The 26982-nt window shown below is 48.4% G+C and overlaps 1 protein-coding gene across 3 annotated transcripts in view; it reads right to left on the bottom strand.

Annotated features, from left to right (window-relative positions):
* Positions 1-24627, bottom strand: part of SPNS2 (SPNS lysolipid transporter 2, sphingosine-1-phosphate) — a 101931-nt gene extending 77304 nt beyond the window's left edge. The window contains exon 1 of one of the 3 annotated variants that reach the window (XM_077919630.1): positions 24224-24627. In XM_077919630.1, the coding sequence (XP_077775756.1) occupies positions 24224-24557 (334 nt within the window). In that variant the 5' untranslated portion in view covers positions 24558-24627. The remainder of the gene's footprint in view (positions 1-24223) is intronic. The other 2 variants (XM_077919629.1, XM_028708091.2) reach the window with 2 other exon arrangements.
* Between the last annotated feature and the right edge of the window lie 2355 nt (positions 24628-26982).

Genomic DNA, 26982 nt, shown 5'->3' with positions numbered 1-26982 from the left:
TGCAAATTATTATTTATGTAGCACTGTCAATGCACATTAGTGGCCCGCAATATAGGCAAGGAAGGATGAGCCTCTGCCCCAGGAGGTTTGTTTACAGCCTAAAATTTCGGAAGAGGGAATGCTAAGGAAGGATATTGTTGCTGTTGCACGTGTCAATGCTCTCCCCACCCTCCCAGGAATGAACACACCTCAATTTCTTGACCCTCCGTTTTGGCATTCATCAAAGCACGCGCTCTGGAGCTGGTTGGAAGCGAGCGAGGCGCCAGAGACGGCCGCCGGTCGGAACGAGGGCCAAATTACAGCGTTGCGGGAACTGCCGTTCCACAGGCAAACCTGTAATCTGCAAAGAATTCGAACTACCAGGGAGAAAACAAATTAAGGCCACAATGAAGAAGGGGGGAAAAACACACACAGAGAGAGAATTAGACAGGGCTCTATTTAAGCATCATTCTTTCTGAGGTCGGGAATGGAGATGAAGCCGGGAAAAGGGAGAGAGTTTTGTTTGTTGATGAGTTGTTCAAGTTTCCATGAAATTGGGGCGGATAGCAACCACCCTTCCCCGTAATTAGCTCTCACTTCTTGGGCAGCACAAAATTAGCCCAACGTGCTCGTGGGAGAGAGGAGAGAGAGGCTTCGCTCCAAGCATCTAGAGCCCTCCTCGTGTCTGCCAGGCGGAAAGATCAGTGGTGTCGAAAAGTCTCCTTGCTTTGGGGAATTCCCACCCCCCCCAAAAAAACCTTTGTCTGTTGCAGGACTCCTGTGTGTCGCAGAAGTCTTGCACCCTGCAAAGGGTTATGGGAAATGGCCAGGCCTGCTGAGGCCTAGTTGCTGTTGACATGGCACACATTATGGGGGAAGACCAAGAGGGGATAAGATAAGAGCAGGTATGGGGAATCATCATCATCATCAAACCTTTTATTGGCATCACATACAAACATCCATAGCAAATCAATACAGAATTACCGCCTTCCCAGTGACACAAAACATTTGCCAAATGAAAGAGGCAGAGCAGTCTAACATTACATCTCTAGGTCTCCAGGGAGATCAGACGTCTGCAATGTGTTCCGACGACAAAAAAACAGATAAAGGTATTTAGCCACTAACTTGGTGAGCTCCTGATTATTCCCCAGTAATAGAAAATGGATGACCTCTGACTCTGGTTGTAAGGGGAATCTTTGGCCTTCTAGATATTGCTGAGCTGAAGCTCCCACCAGCCCTAGTAGGCATGGCCACTGGGAGCTGTCGTTCAGCAACATCTGGAGGGACAAAGGTTCCCCACACCGGCACCGGCTTCCTGAAGTATGTCAGTGGCTTTGGCGGAGGCCTCGCAGAGCAGCAGCCTTCACTGTGGCAGTGGAGGTCTTGGCCTCACTGCAGTGGCAGCAGAGGAAGCGAGACACCTGGGATTTCTAACAGAAGCCAGGGTGGCTTTTGTAAATCAAGGATGTCCTGCTCAATGCGGGACAGTTGGCAGGTATGAAACTGATGTGCAGAAGAGTCAGGGTAGACTGCAGAAAAGTGTATGTTTTAGACACATCGTTTTGTGGAATTTGTTCCCATGATGGTAGAGCCAGGATGGGGAACCTGTGGCCAATAGTGAAGGATGATGGACGTTATGGTCTAGCACAGGGGTCTGCAACCTTTAAGACAAAAAGAGCCACTTGGACCCGTTTCTGAAGGGGAAAAAACTGAGAGCCACAATCGGGCGGGAAGGTGACGTCGGGATGGTGCGTGACTAACGCACGCACCGCCCCCATGCGATCTCACAGCCAGTACAGCACCCGCCACAGTGGGGAGTGTCAGGGCGCACAATGCGCCTCCTCCCCTCGCTAGTATCCACCCCGGAGCCGCGGCAAAGGTGTAAAAGAGCCACATGCGGCTCCGGAGCCGCGGGTTGCAGACCCCTGGCCTAGCAACATACAGAGGGCCAAAGGATCCCCACCTCTGGTAGTAGAACATGTGTGTTCAGAAGGTCTCAGATCCAATTCCTGCAGCTTCAGGCAGGGCTGGGAAAGGCCTTTGAAACTGGAGAGTTGCTGCCAGCCAGTTCACTGTAAACAATTTTAAATTTGTCCACATGATCTGAGTCGATATAAAGCAGCTTTCCATATTCCCTCATCCTGATAGGAAGTCTTCCTGGCGTTTATATTTAAGCAGAAGCTTGCTTAAATACAGGGGTTTTTTTTTATTAAAGTTGCATTTGTAAAAAAAGAAAAGGGAGTTTTTCTTCTGAATGCATTTGTAAATTTTTACATGAATAATAAAGTTTAAGGAAAGGAAAAAAGGATTTTACAATGCCAAGTTATGCATATGGGCACCAAATATTTTGTGAAGCACCGTGCAGAATGGCAAGACAGAGCACCGGGCCTAGTCTCCACAGAGCTTATACCATACCCTAAACCTCCCTAGATTTTAGGAGGAGCAGTTTTCCCCTAAAAGCAACGCTTTCAAGGATTTCAGAGCACAACTTCCTACGTGGGAAGGTGCATTTATGCAACAGGCACCCTCGTCGGGGCCTGAAGGCTATTTAAGTCACAGCAACTTGAGAGCTACTATCTTACAAAAACACACACCACCAGCGAGAGGCAAGCCCAAGTCATAATCTTGCGGCGAGCTCATCCACTTAATTGTCAACAGGCCGAAAACTTCGAGCAACAGAGCCACAGCTAAATTACAGGGGGCACTGGGCAAACAGCAGCTTGGCAATTGGATTCGGTAATTTGCAGTACAAAAACAGAGGGCTGTTCCGCGCACCCATTTGCAAGATGCTAGCCTCACTTCTTAAAAGGAGATCCCATGACACACCAGAGAGGGCGGGTGGCGGGGTTGGGGGTGGGAAGGGGAAGCTGAATAATTTTCTGTAGTTTTTTTCCACCTTGAGAGCAACAAGATTTCATTGGTTTAAAAAGTTACTTCTCTGAAATTTCTCGCTAAAACCTTCCCTGCGCGCTGGACTGCACAGTTGCTAAGCTACACATCATCTTCAAAGGAAATGTCCACAGTGTTCCACCGGGTTCCATGTCCTTTGGACCGGGTTGTTAAAATTCCCTCATATGTTTAGCACCACAACACCACCAGCCCTAGGCAGCAAGCTCATTGGTCACGGATGAGCTACAGCCCCATGGAATCAGGTGAAAGAAGGCTAGCCTAGCGGTGTTCAATGTAGGTTTGTCTCGAACAATGGCAGTCAGTCTGTCAGAATTCTTACCTGGGGAAGCTTTCCAAAAAACCCAAAAAAACAGTGGGGAAGTCTGCCAGTTTGGAAAGCCTCGCTCCAACCCATAATAGATTAGGTCAATGTTCAAAAGTGCTTTGTCAATGTCAGAGGTGTCCATCCCATTTTTTACTGCGAGAGATCAGTGGCCATTTGGGTTGCTGTGATCTCACAAAAGTTCCCCTTGGAAAAAACGGGCCATGAACTCATGTTTTTGGGTGCCGTGCCTGGGGAAAAAATCACTTTGGGGGGAATTACAGTACGAAATCACGCGAGATCATGGCGTCCAGGAAGACAGCATCCCAGATTTTGGCTTTAAGGTGTTGGAGGGTATGCATCTGCAAGTCAGAAAACTGCTGCGGGAACCATACCCCAACTTTGTAACCAAGAGCAATCTATGTCTACAACAAAACGCTAGACTTCGTCTGCACTATAAATTTTAAGCAGAATCATACCACTTTAAACCATGATGGCTTCCAGCAAAGACTCCTGGGAGCTGTGGTTTGTTAAGGGTGCTGAGAGTTGTGAGGAGACTTTTTTATTACCCCCACAGAGCTACAATTTTCGGAGTGGTTTAATGTTTGATCCCTCTTTCTGGGAATTGCAGCTTTGGAAGGGGAATAGGGGGTCTCCGCGCAACTCTCAGCATCCTTAACAAGCCACAGCTCCCAGGATTCTTTGCCAGAAGCCATGAATGTTTACAGTGATATGATAATGCTTCAAATGTGAGGATGAGGCCCTAGTCTCAAGTATAAATTGAGGAGGTGGGAGATTGTGGGCCCCAGGCAAAGTTTCTGAGGGGACATGTCTACCTGCTGGATCCAGGTTGCTTATCCCTCTTGCATATTTTCCCTGTGATCTTTATGACCACTCATAAGGCAGGCCAGTATTACTGTGTCCTTTCTGCAGATAGCATACTACTCAGTTTTCCTGCTTTAAGTGGGACATACTGGAACGACAGAAGCCATCTTCTGTGATCCCAGGATGCCCCCTTTTGGCTCCCGCAACAGTCCAGTCCCAAAACACTCTCATCCCGATTTTCCTCTGTGGTAGGTTGGAGGGTAACAGGCAGGAAAGTCAAGGCGAAGGAGGAACAGCTCCAGTGAGACCTACAGGCAGCTCTCTGGGAGAGGGAAGATTCCTACAAGCAACTTCTCTATTCACAGTGCAGACTCTGCACTACACAGGGGGGGGGGGGATGTATTTAAGAGATAGAACACAGTAGGAAAAAAGCCCAAGGCATTGTGTGGGGAGCATCTGACAACTGCCCCACTTTCCCATCTCTGGAGCATCACTTTTTTTCAAAAAGCAATAGGGTGTTTCCCAGAGAGGGGGGGCATTTGCCCCACCAGCAGAGGGGCCTAACAGCGCTGCCATTTCCCCTTTGCACAGAGAAACCAAGATGTTCGGATGCAGCTTTGGAGAACTCTCTTTTTGCAAGTCCCAGGTCTTCCACATTAAGAGGGGACTCATCAGGGCTGCTTTGCTTGTGTCCCCCCCCCCCCCAAAAAAAATCACAACACCCTGGAGCCAGCTTTGGAAAGCAAGACCATTGCTTAGTCACAGCATGTCCTGCCCTGCGTCCTCCCGTTAAAACTGTTACAACACTGCAGTAGAATCTAAATTATATCTTCTAAATTATATACATTAATACGCCGCGGATGTCATCGTAAAGAATGGGTGTAATTACAGCATACTCTTATAACCTACCATGACTCCCTTTGAGAGAGAGAAAAAACCAGCCTAAAATAAAAAAAGGATTCTTTCCGAGCTGTTGCCCTCCCCCTTCTTTACCCCTCTGGTCCTTTTTCAAAAATAGAAGCGGGTTTTTTGGCATGAGCCAAAGGCAAAAGTCACACAGGCCTGCTCCCGCCTCTTTTGACAGCTAACACGAGGGAGCCACGAGGCAAACATATTCTATTTCCAGGATTTCAGCTGCGCCGGTGTAATCAGAAGCCGCTTTCTAATGAGATGGCTGGGGCTATTCTGAGGGGTGAGGATGACTTTACTGACGTCAGAACAGGGAACTAACAGCACTGTCCTGCCTTCTCTCACGAAACCAGGGCTCTAGAAGCATGGCAAGCCTTTACACCTGAGCGCATGGAATGATATCTGTCAAAATGCTTTTAATGCCTTAAAAAAAGCTTTACTGCAGTTTCAATTGCTATTGGCACCTGACCCAAAGAAGCCTTTCGTAGTTCAGACTGACGCATCATCTTAAAGTAGACCTGGACCACATACATACAATGGACAGCCGTACCTCAGAAGTCAAGCGGAATCCATTCCGGAAGTCCGTTTGACTTCCAAAACGTTCAGAAACCAAGGCGCAGCTTCCGATTGGCTGCAGAAAGATTCTGCAGCCAATCGGAAGCCGCGTCAGATGTTTGGGTTCCAAAGAACATTTGCAAACTGGAACACTCACTTCCAGGTTTGCGTTAGACTTGCAAGGCGTTCGACTACCGAGGTTGTACACGACTATATTTAGTATAACCATTCTACAACCAACGATAACCGAGCAAATAAATTACAAAACAGGAAATATACATGAAAAAATATCCATAATGCATACTGCAAGACTAAAATACACTATTTAAAATTGATTTTAATCCTCATAATCCACATAGATTCTAGACAAACAGTCATCAACTTTGTTAGCACTTCCTTTTTATATGAACTATGTCAATATCCAAATCCTGAAGAGAGAGACTCCATCTTAAAAGCTTTTGGTTAGAGTTTTTTTACTCTGCCTAACCAACATAACACTGACCCCAGAGGTAAGAGTGTAGTTTATTAAGGGCTTATACTACAGGTGAGTAAGAGGGCGTGCAACTCAACCCTCCTGTACCCATTGGCAATGGCTGCATCCATGCAACCGTTCTGCTAAAAGTCATATTATATAAATATCATAATATTTTTCATTATATTTAGATCTTCCCCCAAAATATATGGTTCTTCCCTACACACACGTTTTATCCTCCTAATAACCTAGTGTCAGGGAAAGAAAAGTGTGTGTGTTGAATTGATTACGCTTGGGTCTGCTTAAATTAATATGCCAACAGACTTCGACGCCTCCGTTCTCCCTTAGAATCTAAACTATTTCTAAGCAAAGCTCATGCGACCCAAATGACATGTCTCAAAATATTTACAACATAGAAATCTTCTGCTGAGACCGAATTTACAGGTCACTCTGATACACATCTACCTCAAAAGAAGTCCAAGCGAGTTAAACAGAGCTTAAGGATGGTACATTATTCAAGAACAAACTAAAACATCCATTAAGCAACAGAAAAGCTCCCCCCCCCCTTCTCTCTCTCTCTCTCTCTCTCTCTAATCTGCAACAGTCTTAGGGTCTAGTACCTTGAGCTCCTGCCTTTAAAACTTGGACTAGATCTGCCCCAAACTCTGATGAACTGGAAGGCATTAAAACATGGACTGGACTCCCAAAATATTATATGGCAGGGGCAGGGATTTTTTTTTTGGCTCCACGGGTCAGAATTTTATCACAATTTGCATCACAGACTGAATTCGACTGATGGGCAGGTCTGCCCACTTGTCAAAATGCCTTTGACAGCTCTGCAAAGTACGCTTTGAAGCAACCTAACCTCCTCCTTTAACTTGGGTGGGGGGCAGTTTCATATGGTGCTTTGCAGCCAAGCACTTCAAGGCAGTCTTCCGTACTTCTGTCAGACACACAGGAACTTCCCTCAAAGCAGCAGAGCACCTCTGCTTCTCCTTCAAGCGGGCAGGAGGCAGGAACAAGGCAGCGTAGCCCATGCAGGATTAAACCCTGTCCTCCTGCCCAGTGATGCCAGCTGAGGGGTTGGTAGGAGTGGTTTTTTGGAGGGAAATGATCCCATGAGCCAAATTGGATACCACGGCAGGCCAAGACTAGCTCACAGGCTGAATGAAGCGGCCAAGAGAAATCAATTGAGAAATCCAATATTTTGATGTATCTGGGATTGGACACAAATACATGCCCCCCACCAAATACTCCCACTGAAACAGTCCGCCGAAGGCTGAGCATGCTCAGCGGGGAAGGATTGTTTACTTTGGGGAGGAAATGGGAAGCCCTACAGAATTATATTGTTCCGCCCATGCTCTCTTGTTGATTGTTCAGCTGTTAAAAATCGATAAAATAAATATGTATTTTAATAAAGAAAGCCAGGGAGACGGGAGATTGAATGGAGATAGCATGGCTAGCAGGCACACTGTACAGGAGAACTTCACACTACAAGAATCTGTTGCAAGAGCCATGGGTAAACAATAAAGGAATTCGTCCTCCCGTGTTTTTTATGTGGATGGGGCAACCAGGTGAACGATGACCCTGCTGCATCTCATTTGGACATGAAAAGAAAGCTAATCTCTCTAGGACTTGCCAATCGAAAGGTCGGCGGTTCGAATCCCCGCGGCAGAGTGCGCTCCCGTTGCTCGGTCCCAGCGCCTGCCAACCTAGCAATTCGAAAGCACCTTCGGGTGCAAGTAGATAAATAAGGACCGCTTACTAGCGGGAAGGTAAACGGCGTTCCGTGTGCTGTGCTGGCTCGCCAGATGCAGCTTGTCACGCTGGCCATGTGACCCGGAAGTGTCTCTGGACAGCGCTGGCCCCCGGCCTCTTAAGTGAGATGGGCGCACAACCCTTGAGTCGGACACGACTGGCCCGTACGGGCAGGGGTACCTTTACCTTTACCTTATATATATATATTACTTGTCTACCACTCCATTGCAGGGAGAACTAGAGCTTCCAAAGGCTGCAAATCTGCAGGCAATCCTGCTTGTTCAGCCTTTGGTGGAAGAGAAAATAATAATAATAATAATAATAATAATAATAATAATAATAATAATAATACGAATGTTACATCTGCAGGATGTAAACGTCAGCAGATGCTTATGGGAAAGATTACCCGGGAAAGTCAGCCAGCCGTTTCAGCTGCAGAGAAGAACGAGGGCTTGAGTCTTGGGAAAGTGCATGAAAATTCATGCCACTGCAGAGGCTCGCAGCCTCCCCCATTTAACATTAGATGTGCTTTCAATGCATGGTGTGGAGGTGGCAACATTTTATTCAGCCTGGGGGCTACAACACCCTAGGACAGGGGTCTGCAACCCGCGGCTCCGGAGCCACATGTGGCTCTTTTACACCTTTGCCGCGGCTCCGGGCCGGATACTAGCGAGGGGAGGCGGCGCATTGTGCGCCCCGACACTCCCCACTGTGGCGGGCGCTGTACTGGCTGTGACGTCGCATGGGGGCTGTGCTTGTGTTAGTCATGCACCGTCCCAACGTCACCTTCCCGCCCACCCGCTACATTGTAAGGGGCATGTACGCTGGTCACTGCATTGAAAGGGGGCATGTACGCTGGTCACTGTTTTGAAGGGGAGTGAAGAACACACACACACAAAAAAGGTAACTTGTTAATTTAACGTTTATTTCTATGAGGAGGAGTAATTCTGAGGGGTCAAACAAAGAAATAATAAAAAAGTGACAAAAAAGTTATTTTTATAATGATGATTTTTGCGGCTCCCAGTTTGTTTTTTCTTCGGAAACGGGTCCAAGTGGCTCTTTTTGTCTTAAAGGTTGCAGACCCCTGCCCTAGGAGAAAGCCAGTGGCTGGCAGTGCAATGGATGTGGCTCTATTCCAGCTATGCCCCCCCCAATGCCCCCCTCCCATGATATCTCTTCATCCAGGTAAGCAAGGGGGATTATCAAAATTCAAGTGCACCCACCAGCTCAGCATGCGTCCTTGAAAAAGGGAGCAGGGGAGACCAAGTTTGCAGCCTGGGGAGAGATTGACAGGCCAGAGAGATAGGCCTGGAGGGAGACGTGCAGCCCGAGAATCCTCACATCCCTGCTCTAACCACTACACCCCATTAACCAGATGCGCCAATCAAAACGAGACTCCATTCTACGTGGTGTCGATAAAAGTGGGCAGAGAAATGCTTTCCCTCCCTCTCTCGTCATACTGGAACTCAGGTACACCCAAGGAAGGAGGACGTTGGAAGATTCTGGGCAGAAAAATAAATAAAGTGCAGAAGAGCTGAACTCTGGAACTCACTGCCAAAAGAGGCATCAATGGCCTCCACCTTGGATGGCTTTATTTAAAGAGAGCTGGGCAAATTCATGGAGGAGAAGGATCCAGGATGGCTATTCTCTGCCACCTCGGTCAGAGGCAGTAATGCTTCTGAATGCCAGCTTCTGGAAACCACACGAGGCGAGAGGGTGTTGTTGCGCTCTGCACATGCTTGCAGGCTTTCCAGAAGAGGCATCTGGCTGGCCACCGTGAGAACGGGATGCTGGACTAAGTGAGCCACCGGGCTGATCTGGCAGGACTCTTCTTCTTCTTATATTATTATTATTATTACGCCTTCCTTTGGCGATCCTCGTAGAACTCTGGCCCAGTGGTTGCCATTTTATTTTGAATTGATTTTAGAATACTGATTTTAGAATGCTGTGTTACTTTTATTGCTTTTAGCCGCTCTGAGCCCGGCTTCGGCTGGGGAGGGCGGGATATAAATAAATTATTATTATTATTATTATTATTATTATTATTATTATTATTATTATTATTTTCCTAAAACTGGAGACTCCATGGCTGACATCAAGTTTAAAATAAGAGGACACATAAGGGGACCCAATCGTCTGCAAAATGCCTGTTTTGCAAACTTGTTCACTGCGGCCCAGATTGCAGGAGCCTTTCACTTCCCGCTCTGCTCTTTCCCTCAGGTAACCTCTGCGCATAGCTGGAAGGCTACGGTGCGCATGCCTGACCCCAAGCCTCTGGGGCGTGTGAAGAAACAAAACAGGCACACCGAGGCAGAATTTCGGGATGTTTAATAGTAATACATTACATACTAAGATCCGCATAAGTGAACAGGACTTTGTCACTGAAAGGAAACCGGACGATCCGGCAAACCAATGCATAATTTGGCAAAAGTAGCAGACGCTCTGTGGCAAAACCACCACAGGGTCTGAGGCCCCAACTACAGGATCAGACCACTTTAAACAGTAATGGCTCCCCCCCCAAAGCATCCTGGGAATTGTAGTTTGTTAAGGATGCTAGTAGGTGTTAGGAGACGACCACCACCACATTCCCCTCACAGAGCTACAGTTCCCAGAGCTCTCTGGGAAGATGGATTGCTTGCTAAACCACTCTGGTCACTGTGGCTCTGTGAGGGGAATTGTCACTTCAAATTTCACCTCTGTACAACAGAATAGTTTCTACAGACGCTCGCACATTCCTCGCCGTCCTCCACCCCTTTAGGCAAAATGCATTATCGGAATTGAGGGACACATTTCAGCCAGGCAAGGGGCACTGCTGGTGAGGGGGTGTGGCCTGAAGAAAAGGGGCGTGGCCTGTGGAGAGTTCAGAGGGCCAGATAGAGATGGTTTAAGGCAGGCATGTCCAGACTTGGCCCTCCAGCTGTTTTGGGACTACAATTCCCATCAACCCTGACCACTAGTCCTGTTAGCTAGGGATGATGGGAGTTGTAGTCCCAAAACAGCTGCAGGGCCACGTTTGGCCATGCCTGCTTTAAGGGATACATTTGGCCCCCAGGTCTGAGCTTGCCTGTGAAGTGTTCTAGAGAACGTGAATGCTTGCACACAATTTTGTGACGTTTTAGTTGCCCTAATAAAAGGGAGCATCTGAATACGGATTTTGGATTTCCCCCCTTAAATTTAAGACCAACCCCAAACTAACTCTGTTTGATTGAGACTTCTTTTTTTTTAGGGACAGAGGAGGAATTTTGCAAATGTCCAGATCGGACCAATTCTAATTGGTCCATCCCTACTTATTTCTGAGAAAACATCTTACGGTATTTATATCTTTATTGTATTTATTTCCCATCTTTTTCTCCAAGGATGAAGCAGTTAAACTGGATACAACTTAAAAGCAACAGTTCCAGCGTGGGATGTGCAAAGGCGTTCCTGTTTCAAAAGATGCATCCATATGTCTCTCTCTCTTTCTCTGTGCACGTGCCTGTCCAACTCTGTCTGAAGAAGCAAACATTCTCCTTTTTCTAATATTAAAAGTGGCAGACTCCAACTTGTCATCTGCAGTACCTGCATTAAAAATACAGTGGTACCTCGCAAGACGAATGCCTCGGAAGATGAAAAACTCACAAGACGAAAGAATTTTTCGTTTTTTGAGTTGCTTCGCAAGACGAATTTCCCTATGGGCTTGCTTCGCAAGACGAAAAATACATGAAAATTCATCAGCATTTTAGTGAAAATTATGTACCTTTGCAGGGACGCGGGTGGCGCTGTGGGTTAAACCACAGAGCCTAGGACTTGCTGATCAGAAGGTCGGCGGTTCAAATCCCCATGACGGGGTGAGCTCCCGTTGCTCAGTCCCTGCTCCTGCCAACCTAGCAGTTCAAAAGCACATCAAAGTGCAAGTAGATAAATAGGTACTGCTCCGGCGGGAAGGTATACGGCGTTTCCGTGCGCTGCTCTGGTTCTCCAGAAGTGGCTTAGTCATGCTGGCCACATGACCCAGAAGCTGTACGCCGGCTCCCTCGGCCAATAAAGCGAGATGAGCGCCGCAACCCCAGAGTTGGTCACGACTGGACCTAATGGTCAGGGGTCCCTTTACCTTTACCTTATGTACCTTTGCATGCAATTCTGTCTAATATAAACATTTCTGCAAAGCGTTTTCCTCCAAAATAATGCATGTTGATGTTATTTTCACTAATATCTGTAATTTTTCTGCATATTACATGGCACTACAAGATTAAGATGAGGGCACATTTTAAAGGATGGTTGTGTTTCAGTTCCGATCTTGCTTTGGAAAGTGTGATTCAGGTAGGTTTGCCTTTAAATGCACACTGAGTTGAATTTCTTCTCTATCCTCACCTCCAGTAAGTTCGCTCCAATCTCCTGTCCAAAAGCAGCAAGATTTCCCATTTCCGAAGCATCCCAAAAACCCGAAAGGCAGGAAGGAAATTCCACAGCCTTCCAAGGAAGTCTGGTCCGTTGACAACCTATTCTCAGCGCCATCCATCTCTGCATAACCCAACACAGCAACAATAGCATCAACTAAGTGGGATTTTGAAAGAGTGTTTGATCAAGTAGTCCCCAAACACAAATTGTATTCTCTTTGGCAACATTCCTTCTATTTCCAAAGTACAGAGTGCGAGTGCCAATCATTTTGTAGACAAATAAAAGCCAGCGCTATCTTCACAACAGCAGGCTCGGGGGAACCATAGAGTTTGGAGTCGTACCCCCAAAAATGTTTTTTTTAAACCCTGGCCAGGAGGCGGCAACCCCAAAACAGCCCAGTGAGGACTGTGTTTACTCGCTGGTCACATAATAATGCCTGTCTACTGGAGGTACACGGACGCGGGTGGCGCTGTGGGTAAAAGCCTCAGCGCCTAGGGCTTGTTGATCGAAAGGTCGGCGGTTTGAATCCCCGCGGCGGGGTGCGCTCCCGTTGCTCGGTCCCAGCGCCTGCCAACTTAGCAGTTCGAAAGCACCCCCGGGTGCAAGTAGATAAATAGGGACTGCTTTTTAGCGGGAAGGTAAACGGTGTTTCCGTGTGCGGCTCTGGCTCGCCAGATGCAGCTTTGTCACACTGGCCACGTGACCTGGAAGTGTCTGCGGACAGCGCTGGCCCCCGGCCTCTTGAGTGAGATGGGCGCACAACCCCAGAGTCTGGCAAGACTGGCCCGTACGGGCAGGGGTACCTTTACCTTTACCTTTTACTGGAGGTAGAGAGACAGAGCAGGAATCCTCAGCAGCTGCAGCGAAATAAATTATGTGCAGTTCAAATTCATGCAAATCTCTAATCCCAGCCATATTGCACTCATTTAAAACTCTTACACTCTGCCTTTCCAAGGTGACTTACAATTCCTTTCTTGTTTTAAAGTCAAATGAAATCCACAATAAATTAAAACTAAGCACACAGACGGCCGCAGAACCACCAGCAGAAAAATAGCCAGGGGGGGAAATGATTAAAAGATCATGTTATTATGCACCAAAAGCTCAAGAGAATAAGGCTGTGCACATGCCATACATTTAAAGCACAGACTTCTCCTTCCATGCCCCTCCCTAAAAGAATCCTAGAAACTGCAATTTGCGAGAATCGTAGCTTTGGGAGGGGTAAACTATAGTTCCCAGGATTCTTGCAGAAGGGGTGCTTTAAGTATGGGATTTAAAGGGCCTTTTCATATAAATGCATTGCATATGCCAGCCCTGTATGGTAAGTTAGGCTGAGAGAATCTGGCTCTGCTTTGTTTGCATGTGTGCACTTAACCCTTTCTCTAGGTAAAGGTAAAGGGACCCCTGACCATTAGGTCCAGTCGTGACCGACTCTGGGGTTGTGGCGCTCATCTCGCTTTATTGGCCGCGGGAGCCGGTGTACAGCTTCCGGGTCATGTGGCCAGCATGACTAAGCCGCTTCTGGTGAACCAGAGCAGCGCACAGAAATGCCGTTTACCTTCCCGCCGGAGTGGTACCTATTTATCTACTTGCACTTTGATGTGCTTTTGAACTGCTAGGTTGGCAGGAGCAGGGACTGAGCAACAGGAGCTCACCCCGTCGTGGGGATTCGAACCACCGACCCTCTGATCGGCAAGCCCTAGGCTCTGTGGTTTAACCCACAGTGCCACCTGCGTCCCTCCCAACCCTTTCTCTACTGGCCAGTAAAATCCACCACTCCACTCCCCTTTCACTGTGGCTTTTCTTTCAGTATAAAAATTCACAGATCTTGTATATTCCCTCCTGCCGCTGAGAAAAATGGTGATTTTGATCAGAAGGATGACCTCTGGGGGATGCGTTGAGACACCCCCTTCTCTGTGTTGTTGCTTTAATCAAATCTGAACCCTCCCCTTCACAAGCACACAGACACCCCCTCAAATGAAAGAAATGATTAAAACAACCCAGCAACAGGGGGAAACTTGAAGTAAATCTCCCATGCCATACCTAATACAGCCCCAAGACATGAATCAATGTCTACTCTTCCAACCGTATTCACAATTTAGGCTTCCAAGTCCCTGGTTCACACACACACACACACACACACACCGTCTTTGCCGTCATAGCTTGAAGGATGTAGGCTGGGAAAGCAAGCTATTTATTTTTTTTTAAATCTGCATCCGTTGGGATAGCATTGTTTTAAAAAAAAGGAATGTCAAGAGCAAAACATATTTGCATGCTTCACCTCGTCAAACTCTGGAGCCAGAGGAAAAAGTTACACCGATACACTGAGATATCTCCTCTGAGGCTCATCTCAACCACAGGATAGCTGAAGCCTTGCATACAGATCATCTTTGCTCGAACAGGCTGGCTTTGCAAGCAAGCCTCTGGAAGCGAAGTTACAGAGGGAGAAAAGGCCTGACAACATAGAGGTGTAGGGTGTGTACATCTCAGGTTTAGCGATATGTATCTGACTGACCTCAATTCATGGAGGCAACTGAGGTCTTGCAATGTCCTCTGCTGCAACCTCCCTTCTGGTGCAGCTTCTCTTGACCTCATTTAGGAAGCATGGATAAAATAATAATTAAAAAAGCCGCATGGAAGCAAATTTTGCAGTGGTAAACCAGACTCTAAATAGAGGAAGGGAAAGCATTCTGCCTAAAAATAGATCCTCTTGCCTTGCAAGTGACAAGTTTGTCTTTAGAAGGCAGAATCAAGACTCTGGGTAGTATCCCACTAAGTTCTACAGATTCTGATTAATGACTGAGTGAGGTCCGTTCATTTCAATGGGTCTACTTAGGGTAAAACACAGTTGACTCTCTGCCCTTAACTGCTAGGGGCTTATCTCCTTTCCCATAAGGTTAGAACCCAATGGGGTCGTTCCATGAAGCCTCAATATCGGGAGATACAGCGCAGACAAAACAACAAACTTCTTTACGCAACAGCTCATAGTTAACTTGGGGGATTTGCAGCCGCAAGTGACGGCCACTAATGGCTTGAAAGGGGAATTACTGGTAAGACAAATTGGAGGAAAACATCAGTGGCCACTAATCAGGATTGCTATATCAACTGCAGCCTCAGAGGCAGGGGACATGAGTGGGAACAGTGGTGGACTTCCAGCAGGGCCCTGTACAGAGCCAACATCCAGACCTTCCACTGTTCATCATTGTTGTGGCGCCCCCGGTTGTGCCCAGCGTGGGTGAACCAGTTGCGCTCTCCTAAATCTGCCTCTGAGTGGTAGAGGGGTAACTGAGCTCACAGCCCACATTCATGCTTTCATAGGCTTCTGTCTGGCCAGTATGAGACTAAATGAGCCTTAAGTCTGATCCAGTAGGGAATAAGTGAACTAGTGTCAGGAACTCCCCAGGCACGTTTTGCTACTGGTCCGGGTCACATTGCGACTGCATGAAGGTTCCTGGGCACCAGGTTGGCGACTGCAGTTTAAAAACCTCTGCCTTTGTCCATAGTCAATGCCATTTCCATTTCCACTGTGTGTGTGTGTGTTTCTCCTTCTTGCACACTGGGACAAGTGAACTGTTGTAAGAGCAAGCTTCAGTCAAGGAATGTAAGCTGAGATAATAGAATCGTAGGATTACAGCATTGGAAGGGACCCCGAAGGTCATCCAGCCCAACCCCCTGGCCAAAACAGACATTTGGTTGTGGCAACCTAGCTTTTTGGCGCCTAGTTTATATGTCTGAGTTCCTAACACCGGCGTGAACCATAGGAGCTAACTTATAGGGGTCGAGGTCCCTTCAACCCCCTAAATAAAATATTTAAGGGGGGCAGGCCCACACAAAGTTGATGGGCATTGCCATTCAGATGGTGTGCATGTGGTCGATTATGCAGGGCAGAGCTCACCTGACACACACACCCCATATTTAATTCAAGTTGGCAGCCTTGTGATCCAATACATCAGGCAGAGTAGAACATACAAAGTTACCTTAACCAAGCCAGACTGGTGGGTCCATCTAGCTCAACCGTGTCTACACCAATTGGCAGCAGCTGTCCAGAACTCCACTCCCAGCCCTACCTGGAGTTGCAAAGGATTGAATCTGGGGGTTTTTGCATCCAAAGGAAGATGCACTGCAATTGAGCTACAGCCCTGCCTTTACAGAATTGCTTTATTCGGGCAGTGACCCTTCCTCCGAGTATGGAGGTGTGTTGAGATGAGGATCCCCCTTTGCAAGATATTGGAAGGAAACTCTCCTGTGGTTACAGAAACCATAATGAGAAATCAGGAAAGAGGAAGCGAAGATCAGAAAGAATGCAAAGAGTTACTAAAAGGAGATGCGAAGGATGAGTCAGAGGCAAAGGCAAAACAACATTCCAAAGCCTCCGAATCTAGAATCCACGTGACTTTTGCGGAAACGTCATCTTGAAGGAGAGGCGGACACCGTGCCAACAGGTGTCTCTGGAATGCCGCTCCGACAATTCTCACCGTGGCGCTGCAATTGCCTCCGATGACAGAGCTCGTTCTCATATCCTCAACCACTTCCCTTCCTTAGTGACAAGAGGCACACAGTTTTCTTCTTCTCCAGGAAAAGGCATGTGTGCAGGCAGGATAAGAGAAAGCCAACTCCTAACTCCAGGCAGACGGAGGGTAGCTAACATCTTCCACGCAAGCCTTTGGTGGCAGATGAAGGCTGCAGAAACTTCTGTCGTGGTTATCTGCAAGTTGAACTTGCTGCTTAAAGGCAGAGGAGCCAGCTGTGCAGGTTTCATCCTGGTCAGTTGACAACCCAGCCTGCCAACGGACAGTCTGTTCTGGACCCTCTCAGACACTTTGAAAGCCTGCCATCATAAACTCTGGAGGGTCACACAGTGCCAATTTGCAAAGCAGTGAATCACTAGATAACTCAGTTGGTTAGAGTGTGGTGCTGATAATACCAAGGTTGCAGGTTCGATCCCCGTATGGGACAGCTGCATATTCCTGCAACTGCAGGGGGTTGGATCAGATGATCCGCAGGGTCCCTTAAAACTCTGCAGTTCTGTGATTCTATGAACGTGGGGCTGCTTCATTAGACATTAAGCCAACATGTCTCTTGAGCAAATGCACACACACACACCAAATTTCAGCTGTCTGTTGGGGAAGTCTTACAGCTGAATTTTCCCATCAGCAAGTGAATGAGTCAGTGACGACAAAATGCCAGGCAACAAAACTCATTATTATTATTTTTTATAGACGGTTCTCTGCACCACAACCTACAGCATACACTATACCCTCACAACAACCCTGTGAGGCAGGCTGGACTTAGAACATGGTGGTCCCACGTTCCTCCACCAAATGAGGATTTGAACCTGGGTCTCCCTAGGCCTAGTGAAACACCTTAACCGCTGGACCGAAGAATGAATTCCTGAGATTCTAAACAAAATCTTGCAAGCTATACTTGAAGGTGGAGATGACCACAAATATTTATGCATTTATTTGCCCACCCCTTCAGAAGAGTTTTGTTTTGTTTGTTTTTTCAAAGAGAACCAACCAAGAGCTTAACAGCTTACTCACTACAGAGCCGGAAGTCAACAGAGAAGCCACATATTGCTAACCAGGTATCAGGAAATGAGCACGTAAGGTTTGGCTTATGACTTAGCAGCCAAGCATAAGGATGTGACCAAGGCAGAAACTGCACCTTATCCTCTGACACACACACACACCGAAATCTGTCACCTTGCAGATATCCCTCTGGGTCCAGCTCCTCCCTTGCAACTGGGCCGGGGCCAAATTTCCAAAGCTGCTGCGTTCTTTAATGAGCACACCATGCTTTGGCTGCATTAAAGAGCAGGTAGTGCTAATTGCCACCTGCCCTGAGACACAAACCGGATTTTTCACCTGATGACCTGATTCGCACACAAACACACACATACATTGCTGGCACCTGTCTGGGGCTGGATGTGCACCCAGATTGCTGAATCACCGATTCCAAATTAGAGCTGGACAGGGAGGGGGGGAAGGGGGCGGGAAACACATTTGCACAAATATAGCACAGGCAGAGTAATTAACCTCAGCTAATCTTTTCATTACCTTGGGCTGCTGCCTTTCCATTTGCAGAGCTAGCAACCCAGAATTTGTACGCAAGCTACATTTCAATTACACTGGTGCTCTGCCGCACTACCTTCAAGGCTCTAGTCCTCATTTTTTACATGCCATCTCAGCCACGCCCCATGACTTTTGAGAAGCACGTCCACAATGAAAAATCCTGCATATTTCAGTGACCTGTGGATTATTATTTTTAAGGCACCCACTCAGGTCACATCTGTCCCAATGCGAACATACCTTGAATACTAAGGTAGCTGCACATTAGAGAGGGGAAGCAGAAGTGGCAAGCAAGGCACATGTCAGCTTTATTTATCCCCTTTATATCGCATATTTTTCTCCAAGGAGGTCAAGGTGGGGTACATGACTCTCCCTCTCTCTGTTTTATGCTCGCAACAACCTTGTGAGGTAGGTTAGGCTGAGAGTTCACGACCGGCCCAAGGTCACCCAATGGGCTTCATGATCAAGTGGGGATTTGAACCCTGGTCTCCCAGGCCCTAGGTCAACACTCTAGCCACTACAGGCTTATCCACAATCTTATCCACAATTACGGTGTTACTGAGGAACCCAAATAAACTTTGGAATAATAACAACAGTAGTAGTAGTAGTAGTAGTAGTAGTAGTAGTAGTAATACTGTAATAGAAATTTAAAGTTGCAAGAAACCTTGAATGTCACCTAGCCCAACCCAAGGCTCAATGAAGGAATTCTGTATCTGCCAGCATCCCTGAGAGATGCCCATCTACTTTCTGCTTAAATATCTCCAGCGATGGAGACCCCACCACCTCCCAGTGCAGTATGTTCTACAGTCAAACAGACCATTAACTTAGAAATTTGGAAGCTGCATCTCAGTGGCAGAGCATCTGTTTTGGAAGCAGAAGGTCTCAGGTCTAATCCCTGGCAGATCCAGGTAGGACTGGGACTGTCCCTACCTGAACTCTTTTGCACAGCTGCTTCCAGTCAATGTAGACAATACTGTTCTTGATAGAGCAACGGTCTACCTATGTCCCTATGAAGCAGCTACCTAGGTTCCCAAAATCTGCCCGCCCTGGAATTTCTAATCCTGATCTCTGGAGCAATGGAGCACACAAGGAGTGCCTTGTTGGATCAGGCCAGTGGCTAATCTAGTCCATCTTCCATTTGTCCTTCCTTCATAGATTTGTAAACAGCTTCCATTCCTCCCCTTAAACATTCTCTTCTCCAAATCTCTCTCTCTCTCTCACACACACACACACACACACTCAATGGTTCCTCATCTGATGCGGTTTCTCAGTTTGGAGCACAGCTTAGCGGGGAGTGTGAAACCATCGCCCTTATCACTTTTCCATTTGGAGGTGGGTTAAGTAAAGTTAGTTCCTGCCTCTCTATACCCAGAACGTGCCGCATTAAGGAGGGCTTGGGACTTCCCCAGCTTTATAGCCATCTTCAGAACCAGAAGCCAAACAGAAAAAAGGACCAAACAAAGGAATGTGTTAGGGTTGAGGAAGCCACCCATTCCACAAGGCCAGCTGACATTTGCCCAGGCTTTTGTTTACACAGGCGTTTCCTGGATTTCCTGAAAAATGGTGGCCTGCCATCGCTCCACGCCCTATCAAGAAGGTCTCTCGCCACCACCTCGTCCTGGGGTCTCTTCCCTGACAAAATGGATGTGAGGGACCAGGGTGGGGTTGCAAATAAGGATCTCATTTGTGTTCTCCCAGAGTGAACAGCGGTGGTTTTCTGCGGCGTAAGCAGATCTGACCAAACGCTAGGAATACAAAATGTGCTTGGTTTCCCATCCAGCCCAGGAGGAAGTTCCCTCCCTCTTCTTCCCCTCCCCACCCCAACAACTCCGGCTGTCCCTGACACCATTTCTCACAATAATAGCGTGTCACTGCCGGCCTGCGAGCTGTTTTTCCACAGTTTGGTTTTCACTGAAATGTCATATTGCATTTTACAGCTGTTTACGTAAGCCAGCTCAAAAGGGCCTTACCCTTGGAATGATTAAGGAAAATAGACAACCGTCCAAAAATTAGGAGCCTTCCCCTCAGCCACCCAAATGTCAGGTCTACATGACTTGCAGGCTTCCCACAGGCATCTTGTGGGTCACTGTGAGGAAAAGATGCTAGACTGTGAGCATGTTCGCACCATACGTTTTGAGCATTACGATACCACTTTGGAAAGCTGTGGCTTTCCCCAAAAAAATTAAGGGAGCTATGGTTTGTTATGGGCACTGAGAGGGATTGCTGTTAAACCGCTCTGGGGATTGCAGCTACATGGAAGAGAAAACTACGCTCAGCGCCCTTAAGAAACCGCAACTCCCAGAATTCCTTGGGGGAAGCCATGGTTGCTTAGAGAGGTATCTTATGGCAGTGGCGTAGCGTGGGTTGTCAGCACCCGGGGCAGGGCAAGTAATTTGCGCCCCCTAACCCGTGGATTTGTGCCCCCTAACCTGTGGATTTGCCCTAACCCCAGATGTTGCGCCCGGTGCGGCCGGCCCCCCCTGCACCCCCCACGCTACGCCACTGTCTTATGGTATGAATGGGGCATAGATGGGCCTAGAAATTGGTTCAATGATCCAGCAGTCAGGCTTCTTTTTGCCTTGTCAAACACCCTGAGGGGGTTACAGGGACATAGGAAGCTATACAGAGCCATGCCACTGGGCCATCAGTACGGCCTCAGCACTGACAGGCAGTGGATTTCCAGGATCCACTTTCCTAAACCTACCCGGAGTTGTTGGGGATTGAAATTGGGAATTTCTGCATGCATTGCTCAAACACAGAGCCCTGCTGCTTCCTTCTCAGCATAACTAGGGTTGCTATACATCTGGAATTTCCTGGACATATACGGTATTTGGTCCTCTTTTGTAGCTGACATGTCTGGGGAAATGAATGGCAGCCCATGTCGGAAGTGTAGGTTTTGGCGAATTTCATTTTTAAAAAACCCAACCCTCAACAGGGTTCCCCCCCCCAAAATATGGCAAACGAAGGCCCCCACTGTCCCCAAAATACCGCCTCTCATTTCTCCCCGTGGCTGGAAAAGTGCTTCTGGGAAACTGGCAAATAAAATACATTTTTATAAAGCCCTTCCCTGTTGTGTGTACTCTGTGGAAGCACTACTTGTGTCAGGAGAGTTTGCCTGTAGCCGGTGGCCCCCACCACACACTGCAGTAGCTAATCTGAACCTCTTGCTAGCTCTGTAGAGAAAATGGGTCCAATTTCAAACACAGTAAGGGGCTTTCTGAACCTGCCCACATAAAGAATGGAGAGAACATGGCTCAATAGCAGAGTGCGTGCTTTGTAGGTTCAGTACCTGACATCTCCAGTTAAGGAGTATTGTGCAGGAAGTGAAGGGAAAGTCTAGCAGAGATTTTGGAGAGTTGCTGCCAGTCGGAGCCAACAGCACTAGGCTGTAGGGACAAACAGTCCAACCTAGTATAAAGCGGCTCTCTCTGTGGGCTTCGTGGCTGAGTAGGCGTTTGAACCTTGGTCTCGCAGGTCCTAGTCCAGCTTTTCTCAAACTTGGGCCCCTAGGTGTTGTTGGACTACAACTCCCATCATCCATAGCTACCAGAACCAGTGCTCAGGGATGATGGGAACTGTAGTCCAACAATATCTACATACAAATATGTGCTTACTGTATTAGGAAAAAAATCAAACTGCTGAAGAATGTTCATAAATGTTCTTTTTTTAAGCATTAATTGCTGCAGAAATGTGGAGGATTGAATTTAAGACCGGAAAAGAAATAAGAAATTGAGAACAATGGCAGTGTCAGGTCCTTCTATCCCTATTTGAGAGTGTAGCAGTTCCTAGCAGGAATTATAAACTGCCTCCCCGTATTCTCTTTCCCAATCAGAAGACACTCTGTGGCCTTATATAAGCACTATCTAAACATGATTATAGAGGCAATATAGCATAGTAGCCAGCACTGGCTTTGGATATGGGAAGCGCAGATTCAAACCCCTCTGCTGAACCATGAATGTCCTGCAGCTAGTTACTACATCTTAGTTTAAGCTACCTCAGAGGGTTGTCGTGATGATTAAATATGTTTTCCAGGTCCCTGGAGAAAAGGCAGAATTCAAAGGCAGATGGGGGGAACTCAAGCTTCCCTTGTCCTGTTTCTCCCCAGTGACAACAGACCTGCAAGGTAGGAAAATATGCTACAAAATGGAACAAGCCCGAGGACCATCAGTTCTGCCTGCTGAACTGGCTCCAAGAAAGAGGCATTGAATTCTGAGCCATGGCACCTTGCAAAGCTGAGGACAGTACTTGTGTCTGTTGGAAATGAAGCATTTTCAAAGCATTCAGCATTTCAAGGGAAAACACACAGCAGCTCATTTTTGCTGGCTGCCAGTTCCCCTTCCAGCATGTTTTCCTCTCCAGGCAAAAAAAAAAAAAGGGGGGGGGGAGAAATCATAGCCCATTTTCTTGCCTAGAAGAAAAAAGCTCTCCTACAAATCTCTCCATGTGCTGCTGCAAAGAGCAGTGTTGAAACAGAAGCCAAGATTGCCCTCTTCTTGTGCTCCAGAAAATCCAGGATATATTATACACACACAAGCACGCACAATGACATGCTTGGGCAGTACACACACACACACCGCAATATTTCCAAACTAACTGGAAAATACCCATCCTTCCGACCCAATTCATTTTCAAAGTACATCTTATCTCAGGTCTAACAGCTGTACCTGTCATCCATGCAGAATGCAGAGAGGCATCCCATATTTCCCTCACAGCCCTTTCTCTCTCTATCACACACACACACACACCCCACAGTGTCAGGGATCTGGGATGTGCAAACACAGAGGAGTTACTTTCGGGAGCCCCATCAGGGCTGGGAAGCAAACATCTCTGAGCTGGGACCCCAAACGACTTATTTTATCGCAAAACTCAACAGGGGAAGGGACAACAGAACCTTCCTTCGTTTACTGGGGTGCACAATTAAAAGACAGAGCGGAAGACAATGCCGCAAGCCTCCACACAAGGAGTGTTTAGTTAATTACGTTGCACGGGCCCCGATTTATTTATTTATTAAAACCCAAAGCGCTGCAATTCAGCCATTGTAAACATGGGTGGGGGGAGAGAGAGTGGGTCGTCTAGCGTGGGCATCTATTGACCTGAGCAGTTTTAAATTCTTTATCATTTTTAAATGACACACAGAGAGATAAGCCTGGCTCTGAAACCACCTCCAGCTGACCTGCCTGGAATTAAGAGAAAGGCTTCAAATTCTCACACCGAGCCAGCGAAAACAGCGAGGGCTGTCTAACCACCACAATGGATTCCTTCTGGGTATGCGAAGCATGTTTGCAGCGGAGAGATGCGGACCAAAACATCCATCCATCTATCCATTCATGCCAATGGCACTGGCCACCTCCAGCATACCCAAATCCAGGAGAGGACCCCTGCTTTTCCGAGGTGCCTAGCGGTGGGCGCCCCTCACCGCCCGCCCCGCAGCTCTGCTCAGCCTTTTGTATGCACATCCCCATGGCAAACCAGAGAGCTGCTTTTTTTCCAATAGGACAGCTAAACAGCATGCGGCAGAGAGAGAGAGAGAGAGAGAGAGAGAGAGAGAGAGAGAGAAGCGCAGATGGAAGAAGGAGGGCGAGCAGATCGCTGGGGACGGATGGAGAAGAGGATGGGGAAAAGAGAGACGGGGAGAGGAAAGGAAGGGAATAGGAAAGAGGAAAGGGAGAAGAGCAGAGGAGGAAGAGAAAGGCTGGAAATGGGGAGGAAGGGAGAAAAATCAGAGGGGGAAGAGGAAGCGAATGAATGAGGGAAAGAGGAGGAAGAAAAGGATATAAACGGAAGAAAAAGGGAAGGAGAAAAAATTAGACGAGGAGGGAAATAAGAAAGAGGGCGTTGGGGAGGGAAGCGCAGGATGGAGAAACAGGAAAGGAAAGAAGGCGAATAAATGGAAAAAGAAGAAATGAGAACAGGGGAAAGTCAAAGAGAGAGAAAGATCAGATGGAGAGAGAGAATGAATGAATGAATGGATAAGGTGGAGAAGGGGGAGCGCGCGTGGGTTTTTTCCCCTCGGGGGCAGAGAAAGCCCCTTCTCGGCCCGCCTGCCGGGGATCTCCCGAAGCGCCGCCTCACCTGCCACGGTGTACCTGTCCAGGTAGTTGAGGACGTTCCCCACGCTGAGGATGGCGGCGGCCGCCACGCGCGCTCTGCCCAGGCTGGGAGGCGCGGCGCCCGCGGCCGCCGCCGCTGCCTTGTCGGCGCCGCCCTGGGGCGCGTGGACGGCGCCCGACAGGGTCTGCACCTCGCCGCTCCGCCCGCAGCAGCCGCGGTCGCCGCCGCTTCCCCCTCCTCCTCCGTCGTCCTCCTCGTCGTCGTCGCCCGCGCCGGCCGCGGCCGAGACCCGGAGGCGCCCGCTGCAGCCCGGCGGGCCGCCGCTCGACGAGCCGTCGCTCTCCAGGCACATCATGAGCCGCCGCGGCCGCGCTGCCACTAGACGCGCACCTGCCGCCCGGCCGGCCGCCGCTCAGCGCCAGCAGCGCCGCATCTTCCACCGGCCCCGCCCGGCCGCCAGGATTGGCTGCGCCGCCTCGGCTCCGCCCACCGATCCTCCGCCCCTGCCCGACGGCGCGCAAAAGGGAACCGGGCGGAGGATCGCAGATGCGCGCGCTCGCGCGCTCTGTCCCTCGCGCTCTGTCGTCGGCGGGGGCCGCCTCTGACTTGCCCCTTCCTCAAGTCGGTGGGACTTACTCCCGAGGAGACGTGCACCCAAGTCCGGTGGCGTAAAACTGCCCAGCTACGTTCCTCGACGGGCTTCCACCCAGTTAGAAATCGGCCATGGCGCACAGTGGGGGCGCTGGGCGGATTTTAGCCTATGGGCTTCTTCAGGCAGGCTAGGCTGAAGCTGAGCCTAGCTTCAGAGTCAGAGTCAGGCCTTGGGTCCGTCGGGGCAATATGGCAGCGGCTCTTCGGGGGTTTCAGGTAGGGGATGTGGCCACAGGGTTACCTGGAGAGGCTGATGAAGGAACTCAACCTGGCATCCGCGAGGGGAACTTGCTTCTGAAGAAAGGTGAGCAGGATAGGGGCGCTGCCCCCCAATAACTATTTCGTGTTTACTTGGAAGTAAACGCCACTTGGTTCCATGGGCTTGGCTCCCCCGGAAAGGTCTGACATTGGCTATGGATTATAGCACTCAGAGCCACTTTGGCTATTCATTCCCCCACTGCTTTCCCTGGAGGAACACAAGCTGGAAATGTTTTCTATACATAAGCAGAAAAAACCGGGGGTCGGGGTTAAAAACCTTCTTCCCTAGCACTGTGGTTTGGATCTGAATCACTCCGCCCTGTGGCATCTTAAAAAAATATAAATAAATGTATGCTTTTGTTCTTTTCACGATTTCAACAATGATTTATCACATATTTCATAAAACCAATTATACACACACACAAAATCTCTCTCTCTCTATATATATATATATATTCTAATATGCACACACAATCTTAATCATGTTTTCCCACATCACATCTAGCATGACTAAAGGCATGTGCAATGGGGCAAGTATGTCACTACACCGCTAGTGTTTGTTTATTTCAAGCACTTCCCCCTTTAGAGCCCCACACGCTCTCAAGGAACACAGGAGCCCGCCTATGATAGAACTCCTATAATCCGTGGCGATTGACAGGTTGTTGGCATCCATGCCTGTCTCAAGAGACAACAGAGGGTGCCTTGGGAGGTGAAGTCAAGCCACTGTTTTTGCAGCACTGAACTGATTTCCCCAGAGCACAAGCCTGAGCACTGTGTCTGGAGGTCCTGGACCCCCCTCTTGGCCTCGCTGATGTGGTCCAAAGGAAAGCAGAGCAATATGTTTGGCACAAGCTTGGCTGCAGGAGTTGCTGGAAGGAGGCATACAACATGCCATCCAGTTGTTTTAGGGACTACACTCCAGATTTGTGTAGGGTTTATTCTTCAGCCTTTCCTTCTCCCAAAGATATCCCACAAGGCAGTGGAGGTTTAGGATCAGAGTTTGCCTTCTCCTAGATGGGCCACCTTCCCAGGTTGACAAGCCCCATCTGCCCCACTCTTCCCTCTACGGTGAGGGTCAGCAACCTTTTTCAGTCCACCGTCCCTCAGACCATGTGGGGGGGCGGACTATATTTTGAAGGGGGAAAAATGAACACATTCCTATGCCCTACAAATAACCCAGAGATGCATTTTAAATAAAAGCACACATTCTACTCATGTAAAAACACCAGGCAGGCCCCACAAATAACCCAGAGATGCATTTTAAAGAAAAGCACATATTCTGCCGAAGAATTGATGCTTTTGAATTATGGTGCTGTAGGAGACTCTTGAGAGTCCCATGGACTGCAAGAAGATCAAACCTCTCCATTCTGAAGGAAATCAGCCCTGAGTGCTCACTGGAAGGACAGATCGTGAAGCTGAGGCTCCAATACTTTGGCCACCTCATGAGAAGAGAAGACTCCCTGGAAAAGACCCTGAGGTTGCGAAAGATGGAGGGCACAAGGAGAAGGCGGCGACAGAGGACGAGATGGTTGGACAGTGTTCTCGAAGCTACCAGCATGAGTTTGACCAAACTGCGGGAGGCAGTGGAAGACAGGAGTGCCTGGGGTCACGAAGAGTCGGACACGACTAAACAACAACAACAACAAAAACACTCTGATTCCTGGACTGTCCGCGGGCCGGATTGAGAAGGCGATTGGGCCCCATTCGGCCCCCGGGCCTTAGGTTGCCCACCCCTGCTCTACGGCATGTGCAGAAACCGCCTTCTTGACCATTGGTCTCCTCTGCTCAATGCATAGGAGACTGTCTTCGCAAGTAGGGTAAGTCCCTAACTCACTGAGGGTTTGAGACCCATTGTCTACCCTCACCTGGTT

Source organism: Podarcis muralis, chromosome 15 (assembly GCF_964188315.1).
Source record: "Podarcis muralis chromosome 15, rPodMur119.hap1.1, whole genome shotgun sequence".
NCBI lineage: Eukaryota > Metazoa > Chordata > Lepidosauria > Squamata > Lacertidae > Podarcis > Podarcis muralis.
This window is presented reverse-complemented; position numbering and strand designations above follow the sequence as displayed.